This window comes from Callospermophilus lateralis, chromosome 5, assembly GCF_048772815.1.
Source record: "Callospermophilus lateralis isolate mCalLat2 chromosome 5, mCalLat2.hap1, whole genome shotgun sequence".
Classification (NCBI taxonomy): domain Eukaryota; kingdom Metazoa; phylum Chordata; class Mammalia; order Rodentia; family Sciuridae; genus Callospermophilus; species Callospermophilus lateralis.
In genome coordinates, this window is record NC_135309.1 from 3456605 (window position 1) to 3467716 (window position 11112).

At 56.8% G+C, this 11112-nt stretch overlaps 1 protein-coding gene across 2 annotated transcripts; it reads right to left on the reverse strand.

Annotated features, from left to right (window-relative positions):
• Nucleotides 1-360: 360 nt before the first annotated feature.
• Nucleotides 361-10821, reverse strand: Guk1 (guanylate kinase 1). 2 transcript variants are annotated; one of them, XM_076856261.2, is made up of 8 exons: nucleotides 10731-10821; nucleotides 3083-3196; nucleotides 2705-2746; nucleotides 2113-2209; nucleotides 1503-1641; nucleotides 1350-1434; nucleotides 874-959; nucleotides 361-704 (listed from the first exon to the last, which is right to left on the reverse strand). In XM_076856261.2, exons 1-8 carry the CDS (start codon nucleotides 10789-10791, stop codon nucleotides 669-671), a joined length of 660 nt encoding a protein of 219 aa, XP_076712376.2. In that variant the 5' UTR covers nucleotides 10792-10821; the 3' UTR covers nucleotides 361-668. The 2 variants fall into 2 exon arrangements, with proteins under 2 accessions (XP_076712376.2, XP_076712379.2); XM_076856264.2 differs by lacking the exon at nucleotides 10731-10821 and adding an exon at nucleotides 5796-5999.
• Nucleotides 10822-11112: the final 291 nt, after the last annotated feature.

An 11112-nucleotide genomic window follows, 5' to 3' on the forward strand; every position in this document is an offset into this window, starting at 1 on the left:
ACCTCTAAGGAGGCTCTGGGCATCTGCTCCTACACCAGCCCCTAGGACCCTGATCCCACAGCCTCAGCTCCCTGTTCCCTACCTGGATTGCCCCTAGCTGGCCCAAGAGCAACTGGGAGAACAGGCAGCAGTGGACTCCCAGAGCTGGGCCTGGGATCCCCAAGGGGACATGCTCAGGACCAGCCCTGGCTGACATTTCCATGACTGGTGGACACTGGGTCAGGTCATGGGAGTAGGTGCCAGTAGACACTGTCCTTAGGGCTGGCTGGGTAGAAGTGGAGGGGACCAGGAGTCCCATGTAGAGGAGTGTAGCTGTGGCCTTACTCAGGATCAAGTCCCCACCTCAGGGTGGCAACACTCTAACCCAACAGTCACTTTATTAGGATGTCAGTCCCGCTCCAGCGGGAGGGACAGGGGAAAGGACAGAGACAGCTCAGGGAAGGCAGATGGGAGGCACCTCAGTCCTCCAGCCACAGTGAGGGAGGGAGGTGGGCAGCAATCCCACCCCACATGCCAAACACCAGCTGAGGTGCAGAGCTGCCATGTGGCCAGCAAGGAGCAATTGTGCCCACCCCACGTTGGGAAGCCATCCTGGTTGCTGTGTGGATCCTCAGCAGCCCAGACAGATGCAGGACACGGGAAGCGTCTGTGGGTTGGACAGCTGGTCCTCAGGAATGGCTTGTCCCCTGAGCTTTCTTGATTTCCTGCCAGGAGGAAGAAAAAAAGGTCAGGGAAGGCTGGGTTTGGGGAGGACTGGGCCTCCCATCTACTGACACCCGGTCTTGTGCCAGTGTGGGTACACCAGGCCTTTCCAGAGTCCACCCAGGACGTAGCCTGAGCAGGGGCTGCCCAGGACCAAGGAGGGAGGCCCACCTCAGACAGTGCCTGCTTCAGTGCCGCGTAGGCTTCATCCAGGTTATCATTGATGATCACCAGGTCGAACAGGCCTGGCTCCTTGCCTGGGGACCAGATGGGGTCAGGGACAGACAGCATCAAACTCATCACCTAGCTGTGTTCCCTTGCTGCTATTCTGCGAGGCAGCCCTGGCATGTCCAGGCTATGGGAGGGACAGACCCCGAGGGCCAGGTGCCAAGCCACACTCTCCTCCCTGCAGAACCCCAGCAGGGGCTCAGTCCTGTCAAGCTCTTGAATCCAAGCTCAAATTCACGATTGTCTCGAGACACTGGTCAGGGCTAGCAGTGCGAGTGATGTGGCTGCCCCACGCCCTTGCAGAGACAGCAGAAGGGCCAAGCAACCCCCGCCTGCAGCAAACTGAGCACAGACCAGAGAGAAGAGGATCCAGGTGGAGATGGGGGTGTGAACCTTTAGGGGACCCCAGCTGCACTCACTGCTGTCCATGTCTGCCCGAGCGGCGGCCAGCCGCTTCGCCAGGCTCTCCTCTGTCTCCGTATTACGCTGGCGCAGCCGCTGCTCCTAGAAAGCAGGCCCACGTGGGGTCAGAGCCTCCTGGGTGCCCGCCCAGCCCTGCCCCAGGCACCCACCAGCACATCCAGTGAAGGAGGCTGCACAGAGATGTAGATGGGGCAAAGGTCTGTCTTCTTGATGTTGCGTACGCCCTGCAGGTCCACGTCCAGCACGCAGATGCGGTTCATGGCCTGCACGGCCCGCACGGCCGCCTTGCTAGGGTCAGAGATGGGCGCAGCCAGAAGCTCAGTGGCACTGCTCTGCTCTGCCAGGCCCCAGGCCTCCAAGACTTTCAGAGGAACTTGGTCCCTCCCTCCCAGCCTCCCCTGGGCAGCTGTAGGGCCTCACCTGTCCCCAGCACCCCCTGCACTTTCCAGAGTACCCCAAGCACACCCCCACCAGGGCCCTGCCAGCATAGTCACTTGTCCTGCAGCCACATGGGGTTCCTCTTGGTGGGCACTGCCTGACCCCGGGCTTCTGGACAGGCCTGTTTCTGTGCCTCCTCATGTGCTCCCTTACCCACTAGATGGCTCAAGGTCTCCATGGGAGCTGGGGAAGGGCACGCTGCAGCAGGCAGACTGGGTGGAAGGTATCGGAGGGGAAGACTGGAGAGCCCACTGCTGCCATGACATGGGGACCCTGACCCACGGCGCCAGGTGTTTTGGGCCTACCCCATGCACAGCTCACCTTGTCCCATATAGGTTCCCTGAGAACTCAGCATGTTCAATGAAGTCCCCAGCGGCGATGTCATGTTGCATCACCTCCCTGGTCACAAAGTAGTAATCTGGAGAGGAGGAAGGCTGTCTAGAGGTGCCCACCACGCGGCCCGGCCAGCATCCCCATCTCCTCGGAGTACTGACAGCCCTCCTTCCATCCATGTCCGGGTTGCTCTGTCCATGTGTCATGTGCACTGCTTGCACTGTCCCCTCTGTGGGGACTGGAGACTGCCAGGTTCCACAGAGGAGGTGGGGACCCCTGGACCACACATCAGCATGGAGTGTCTGGGACATGCTGGAGGAGCACACTGCCAGCACACCACACAGCAGCGGGGCCAAGCTCAGGGCAGCCTGAGTCAGGTGCCCAGGACACTACTTCTGTAGCTTCCCCCAGGCTGACAAGAGGCACAGAACCTAATCACACCCACCACCCCTGAAGGCAGGGACCCTCTCACAGGTGGGAGACCACTGTGTGCACTGCAGCCAAGAGGCAGGGGATGATGAGACCTCTCAACACCATGCCAGCTGCAGCCAGGGCCCATGGACTACCCAAGCCAACTCACCTCTGCCGTTCTCCTCACCAGGCCGCGGGTTCCTCGTGGTATCTACAAAAAAGACCCACCACCCACTGAGAGACCCTGGAGCCCACCAGCTCCACAAGTCTTCTCTGGCAGGTATGCTCCACCCAGGGGCCCGCCGCAGGGCTGTGCACCAGACTTGAGGCCTGCACCGCATGGGCAGGAGGCTGTGGCAGCCCAGCCCTGGGCTCTGGGGGCCATGGAGACCAGGAGGCTTGCTGCAGACTCAGACCCCAGGAAAGGGGCATAAGCAGAGCACCCCCAGGCTGTGTGTGTGCCTCTGGGGCCTCCAGAGTGGCTCCATGCTGGGGACAACACCCCTAACCTCTGAAGCCCATATCTTCATGTCCCCAAAGTACTCACGGGACACACTGAAGCCAAAGATGCTGCCATGCTCCTGGAGCAACCTCTTCAGCAGGGTGCTCTTCCCAGCCCCGGATGGCCCACTCAGCACCACGGGCCTGGGTCCCGACATGCCTGTGCAGGGGCAGGTGCAGATGTGGGCAGCTGTGCCCTCACCCATGCCAGCACTGGACCACACAGGAGGCAGTGGGGTGAGGGCCTCCCTGTGCAATGTGCACCATGCACAGAAGAGTACTAATCCAGCAAAGATGACCACAAGAGCAAGGAGGCCAACAGGGCTCCAGCCCCACCCTTGTGTCTCCCCCAGCTAAGCCTGGGCCAGATGACACTGTCCACTCCAGTTCCATCTACTCAGGGCTGCCTCCAGGATCCCATCCTGAAACCCCTGCCCCACCCAGGGCTGCCCTACCCAGTGCCACCCCTCTGAGACCCTGAGACCTTTAGCCCATGTGGGAACCTAGCTTTGGCTCCTACAGGCAGTACCTGCCTGCTGGGTGGCCGGGTCTGAGGTGGGAGTGTTCCTGTCCCCACAAGTGTGGTCTCATTAAGGTCTGCTCAATCCAAGTCTGTTCTGGGAACCTCCCACTAGTCCTGGTCTCTGATGCCAGAGTTTGGGAAGCACAGGCTGCTGGCAGGTGGGGCAGCCCTACGAGGGGAAGCTGGAGTGGCTAAGGGCTCAACACCTGTGGCAGGAAGGCACTGAGCAGCCTATGCCAAAGGGGAGGTCTGTGGGATCAGCTGAGCCCTACCCCACAGCTCAGCACAATCTTGCACCAGTTGCCTTCCTTATGGATCTGCTGGCACTGCCCTAGGACAGGGACCCTTCCCTAGGATCTACTGAATTCCAGCCCTGACCCCACGGTCTCTCAGCGTTTGACTGCTCCAATTCACCCTCCCACCAACCTGGCCCTGAGCAGGCCTCCTTTCCCTGGGGGACAGCCCCTCCTGTCTCCCTGGGACAGCACCCACCTGCCTCCTCTGTGGTCAGCCTGGGGCAAGACTGCAGTTGCTCTGCACTCAAAGCTGGGGGCTAATCTCTGACAAGACTGCACCCTGCCCTTCTGACAGCTAAATCCCCAGGACACCCAATCCTGCCCTTCTTAGAACTAGATCCTCTGGGTGCCCTGCCCCACCCTTCTAAAGCTAAATCCCCAAGCACCAACCCTGCCCTTCTGAAAGCTAGATCCCAGGGGCCCTTACCCTCACAGGGAAGCCAGCCCCACCCCCACACCGAGGAGGAAGGAAAAGGAAGTTTCTTGCCCTGCCCTACCCTAGCCCATGTGAGCTGAGGGGTGCAAGACCAAGTCTGCCCAGGGCAGCACATGGGTGAGAGTAGGAGGGAGGAAAATCCAGGCAGGATTTTGGGGACTAAAGCTTCCCCTCTGTGCTGGCCTGGGCAGAGGGAGACCCTGGAGGCTGTGTAGGAGCTGGAGGGGTTGCCTGGCAACCCAAGCACCTTAGCCCTGGGCTGTTAGCAGCACAGTGCCTGCAGAGACAAGCACCTGTGTGGGCAGGCCTGCTTCTTAATCTCCAATGTAGGCCATGAGGTCATCTCAGAGCACCATGCCGGCTCTTCACATACAGCGGAACATGCCACAGGACACTGCCCGCAAGTGCTCCTACAAGGTACACGCACTCAAAACATGCACATCCGCACATACACACTGAAACGCACGTTTGTACATGTTCTTGAGATGAAACACTCGGGACCGCTTGCGAAATATGCAGGAAGGAGGGATAGGGGAGCCTGGACCACATCACCAGCAGGTCAGTAACAGACTGCTCTGGCCTGCCTGTCCAAGGTGTCTTCTCACCTGTCACGCTGCTCTGCATGCCACCTTCTCTGGGGCGTCCAGGCAGAGCTCATGCCCCCCGGCCAGCCCTTGCTCACCCAGGCCTGCTGCCAGCTGCACATCCTGGCTCCACAGGGCGGCCCTCCCTTCTGCCTACACCAGGCACTCAGGTGGCCACAGGATGGTGGCCTGCTGCTGCCAGTGGGGGCTCTGCATCCTGCTGACTTGGCACATTCAGTTTCTCGTACCCCAGAGTGTCCCAGGACACAGGAGCCCTGTAACCCAGGCCAGCTTCTAGAGCTCCTGGCTCGCGTAAGGGTAATTATGGGTTCCCGGCAGGGCTCACCCTGGGGTTGTCCAGACTCAGTGCATACCCCAGCACTGTCCATGCAGTCTGTCTGGTTTGCCCCACTCAGTTGGCTTGTCTACAAAGACTGAACACCTAGAAGGTGACTAACAGGCCACGTATGGCCAGCTGGGCCAAGGGCCTCAAGCTTCAGTATCACCCGACTTCTGTGCCAAATGACACAACTACCAGCACTCCAACAGTTTAGTCACCCTGGTAGCAACCAGGAAGGACCACATAAAAGAACAGGTGGCATGTGGATTCCTAGAAAACAGACACCTTCCCAAAATCCCTGATTTCCACTAACCTAGTCTATGATTCTGGAACCCTCAGGGGTGGAGAGGTGGAGTTGTGAGGAAACCCTGCTTTTCCATTCTTTAGCCACTGAATAAAGCTTGTACTGCTGATGCTCAGCTTTGGTTTTGTTACTGGCTGCCCAAACCTGAACGAGGAAAGGTCTCTACCTTGAAGGTCTCTCCCTCATAGGAAGGGAACATTTCATCCCTAACAAGTATATGGACTCCTATAAGCAATCACAGCACAGCTACTTTGGTTGCTGAAAAGAGAAACCCACCTGGAAGAATGATGAGTACTACTGTACCAGGAGGAGGAGCACTGCTGGAACAGGAGGAAGAGTACCACTGTACCAGGAGGAGGAGCACCACTGTACCAGGAGGAGGAGCACCACTGTACCAGGAGGAGGAGCACTACTGTACCAGGAGAAGGAGCACTACTGTACCAGGAGGAGGAGCATTACTATACCAGGAGGAGGAGCACTTTTGTACCAGGAAGAGGAGTACTAGTGTACCAGGAGCACTACTGTACCAGGAAGAGCACTGCTGGAACAGAAGAAGGAACACTGCTGGAACAGGAGGAGGAGCATTAGCATACCAGGAGTACTACTGTACCAGGAGGAGCACTACTGGAACAGAAGGAGGAACACTGCTGGAACAGAAGGAGGAATACCACGGAACAGGAGAGGAGTACTACTGTACCAGGAGGAGTAGTACAACCGTATCAGGAGGACAAGCACTGCTGGAACAGGAGGAGGAGCACTACTGGAACAGAAGGAGGAGTACTACTGGGACAGGAGGAGGAACACTACTGGAACAGGAGGAGGAACACTACGGAACAGGAGGAGGAGTACTACTGTACCAGGTACTGCGGTATCAGGAGGCTGAGTACTACTGTACCATTAGGAAGAGGCTGTCCCACATTTTGGGAGGATGAGAGTCTGTACCCCATCCCCAGGGCCACTCACCTATGGGCTGTGGTAGCAGTCAGGGGGACAAATGGGTGACAGTGAGGGATAGGGAACAGACAGGCATGAACAGTGAGAATCTGAGATTAAGGCGATAATTTTGTAAACTGGGCCCACTTTGCTTTCTTTTAAAGAGTAATTTACCTGCAGCCCTGCCTGGCTCAAGTCCACAGGATACATTCTCAGCTAACTACCTGCTACCTGCATGAGAAATACAGGCCCAAAATGTCAAGAAGAACACAAGTTACCCCGAGGGAGATTTCTGTGGCCCCCAGAACACGGGAGATAAAGGATAATTCTCCCAACCATAAAATTGGTAAGAACAGGTTCCAATCAGAATCAGTCAGTATAGCCAAAGTGAACTAGAGTTGTCATGATAGCCTGATGTCATGACATGCCTGATGTCAACATGCTGTCAAAGGGCTGGGGTTGTGCTCAGTGGTAGAGTGCTCACCTAGCACATGCGAGGCCCCCTTGGTTCAATCCTTAGCACCACGTAAATATAAATAAAATAAAGGTATTGTGTCCAACTACAACTAAAAACAAACAAAAAAACAAAAAAACAAAAAACATGCTGTCAAGAGGTGGACCAGGGTGGGACTGTCTGGCAATTTCCCCAGGACTCCAATAAAACTGGAGAGCAGGAGGGGCATGCTGTCCCCTCTCTCAGAGGACCCACTCTCTCCCTTGAGAGTCTCCTTTTCCTTTCCCTTCAATAAACTCATGCCTGCCACTCTGAGGGACATGTCTGGTATCTTCCTGGCACGACCCCAAGAACTGGGTAAGAAAGGACTGCTGCGACTGCCTCAGCTTAGCAGCAGGTCTTGCTCTAACAGAAGCACATGTGCAGGTGCCTATACCCCTGCATCACAACCAGCTCCATCCCTGCCATGGTCCTGCTGCGCTGCACACCCCAGGCCCAGCTTGCCAGCCTCTTCAGGAGGATGCACCCCTCCTGACCTATCTGGAGGAGAGGCAGGGAGATACAGCTGGAAGACACCAGCTTGGCCTGGCAGACCTGGCACATGTTCTAAGGGCTCCACAGAGTCTGGCCAGGGCACAAGCCACACACTGAGCACCAGGAGCTCACAACCAGGAGTACCTGTCCCTCTTCCACAGGACCACATTGCCCTGGCCAGCCCCACCAGAGGAACCACAGGCTGACAGCAGGCCCACTTGAGCTGGTGTAGGCCCCTACTGGAACAGTAGGGTGTGTGCGCCTGCGCTGGGGAAGCCGGCACAACCAACGTGGGACACAGCTGTAGCCCCAGGCACCTCCCCTGGGAAGGAAACTGCACAGCTGACTCTCACCCTAGCAACTACCAAGAGCATTGAGCCAAACCACAGGCCAGAGGCAACTTGTTTTGGGGAGAATGTGGAAAGTACTCTGGACCCTTTGCTCTTTGGTTCTTTCAGTTCCAAACCCTGGTCATGAGCCAAAACCCCCACATCTGTAAGAAGTGGCTGAGATACAAGAGAATTCCACAGGAGCTCAGGAGGGACTGTCACCCAGAAGCATTTGCTGGGAACTACTTGAATTGGGCTTCCCTTGCACCAGCAGCCCCACTCCTCTCCTCCCTACAGCCTGCCCCTAAGACTGGATTCTGCCACAGCTGCCCCCTCCCTTTGCCTTCCAGAAGACACCAAAAGAACAAAGATGTCAGCTCCCTCTAACCCTCTCCTGAGAAACAAGTGGCTTTGGGCACCCAGGTGACATGTCCCAGCTTGAGACCACCCAGCCCTATGGAGCTTCTTCTAAATAAGGTGACACCTAGACCAGGTGCAGTAATGCCTGTCTGTAATCCCAGCAAATTGGAGGGTTAGGTAGAAGCATCACAAGTTCAAGGTCAGCCTCAGCAACTTAGCAAGGCCCTCAGCAACTTAGTGAGATCCTGTCTCAAAATTAAAATAAAATAAAAAATAAAGTGCTCCTGGGTTAAATACCCATTACCTGCCCCCTGCCCCCCCAAAAAAACAAAACAAAACAAAACAACAACAACAACAAAAAAAAAACCTAGCACCTGGAACGGTCTGAGCATTTTCTGTCTTATCCTCCTACCCAAGTGGGACAGGATCTACCACTGTCTTCAGAGGAAGCCAGGGCAGGGCGGAGCACCCAGCCCTGTACAACTGCCATGCCTTGCTGACACTGCCCTGTTTGAGATTCTCCCCACCCAAGAAAAAGGAACAAGGGCAGAACAAGCATAGAAAGTAGAACCAAACAACAGTAGAGTGCAAGGACCCCACGGGGCTGGCCAGCAGCCCTCTTCTGCAGGGGGAGACCCAGCCCAGCACAGGCAGGGTCAGAGAGGAAACTGGAGCTGAGTACAGAGGCACCTTCCTCCTCCACCTGCTTTCCTGGGCTTACCCCCACTCCCTCCCTTCCCTTCCTAATGATGTGGGATCACTCTTGTCCCATCCGCTCCTTCTACCTCTTTCTCAAATCATCTCAACATGCTTCCTGACTATTCTGCATGTGCCTGAACAGACAGGGGAAAGTGTGGGGTGGCTGGAGCAAAATGTAATACATTCAAGTTCACAACTTCAGGACGTGCTGGTCTTGTTTTTTCCAGCCAAAATCTAGTGCCAGGCCAAGGTTTCCAGAGCCTCAAGGAAAGGCAGTGGCACCACTGGCCAGCATGGCAGGAAATTCTGCTATCAGTGACTGAGACAGGAAAGCCCCAAGTAGCAAATCCCATCCTATCCTGTCCTTCCTGGGGACTGAAGAAGAAAGTTTTCCTGAGTTCCTCAGAGCAAAACATGGTCTGGGAAGTCTAAGAGTGACAGAAAACGCCAGAAAAGCCCACACTGTGGCAGGCAAAGCCCTCTAAAGACCCTGCAAGGGTGAACTTGAAGGACACCCTTCTACAGAAGTAAACTGCATTCCTTCTCTTCCCTTGGCTCTACCCAAGAGTGGCCAGCTATCACCTGGCTTCCACCCTCTCCTCAGGACAGGTACTACATGGCACCTTCACCTACTCCAAGCATCACCTATAGGAACTCCTGCACTCCTCGCTTGGAGAGCAGGCTATGTATGTTCTCAGTTCTCAGGCTGAGCCTAAACTTGAGTTTCTCCATTTTATGAAGCAGTAGTTTGCCATAAGCTACTCATTTTGAGTGCAAGTGCCAAGATAGAATGACTCCATGCCTTGTTTATACAAGTAAACCACCACCATCTGCCCAATACAACCAACTGTAAGGCACACATTGATAAATAACTTATATATGCCAACTTATCAAACTAAATTAAGGAGCACTTGGACGCATGGGCAAACCAAATCACATCAGGAACATCAGACATGGGAGCTTATCCATCTCACCAGTTGCAAACCCCTTCCTTGCTTGAGACCCAATAAAAGTAGGAGCCTTGAGACTGAATGGCAGTACCTTGACCCCATCCCCTGGGCACTCATCAACAGCCTTGCTCAGGAAATTCACTAGTGAGGAGCTTCCATTTCCTGTCCCCGTTGGGCTGCAGCAGAGATGTCTGTCCTGCTGGGATGGCCACACATGACCCCACTCTAAGCTGACACCGAAACTGCCATCCACCTGGACTCTTGACAACTCTGCAGAACTGATTCGTTAAAATTCTTATCTGACCACCTACCTGCAGTGACTGAGTCTTGACTCATGTCTCAGCCTGGGCTCATGATGCAGCACCCTGTAAGCCTGCACCGCCTTGACCCTTCCTCAGTCTTTTTCCTGTATACACCATTGTGTGATGTGGGACTTGAGTGTTAGACAGGAGGAATTAGGGCTGGATAAAAGACCTCGTATTTTCCTGGATTACGACTCTCAACGAACCCATTCGAGGAAGGCGTGTCGTTCAACAGATTCTGACATTGTGGAAAGACATAAACGTGTTTGGCCTGTTAGTGACAGAGCCTCCTCACGACAGCATCCTGTGCCCTGCAGACTCCATCTCGGCTCAGACCGTGCTTGGGGACAGCTCCGCACCGGCGGCTTCTGGAAGCCAGGAGGAGTCCGGCCCCGTCGCCACAGCCGCGCTTGGGACACTTCTAAGCGCCGGCCTACCCAAAACCCCACAACTGCCCGCCCGCGAGCCTCGCCGGGGACCTCCGGGGCGGGCGCGGAGCGCGCGGACTGCCGGCGGCTGCAGTTCGGCGCCCGATCCCGCCACGCAAGGTTTTAAGGACCGGCGGGGACGCGTCTGCCAGGATCCCGAACAAGGACAGTCGCCACCGCGGCCCAGGAAAAGCCGCCGCCAGCAGCCCGCGCCGCACTCACCGTCCAGAGGGGCCCGGCCCAGGGCGGCCGCCGCCAGCCCGGCCAGCGGGCGCCGCAGCATCAGGGCCGCTGCCGCCGCGCCGCCCCGCCCCGCCCGTGAGGCCTACGTCACAGCGCCGCGCCGGCCCGCGCGCGCTTACACGTGGATGCGTCACAGAGCCTCGCCGGCCCCGCCCGCGCGGGCCTCCGGCCGCCCGCGCCAACTACCTCCGTGACGTCACAGCCCTGCGCCGGCTGCCCTCGGCTTCGGAGGCCCACGGCACTGGCCGGTTTCTACGCATCGTCCCCCTGCTGCCCGTGGAGGGCAGGGGCTTGCTCTTCCAGGACGCAGCGTGGGCTCCGAACGGTTAGGGGTCGCGGGCGGAAGAGAGCAGCCCGCTGT

Excerpts from the sequence above, each read along its gene's own strand:
- Guk1 (XM_076856261.2), bottom strand. The coding sequence starts at position 10,791 with ATGCTGCGGCGCCCGCTGGCCGGGCTGGCGGCGGCCGCCCTGGGCCGG. Across the intron at positions 1,435-1,502 it reads CTCCTTCACTGGATGTGCTG|GAGCAGCGGCTGCGCCAGCG; the intron begins GTGGGTGCCTGG and ends CCTGCTTTCTAG. Across the intron at positions 960-1,349 it reads TCGGGCAGACATGGACAGCA|GCAAGGAGCCAGGCCTGTTC; the intron begins GTGAGTGCAGCT and ends TCTGGTCCCCAG.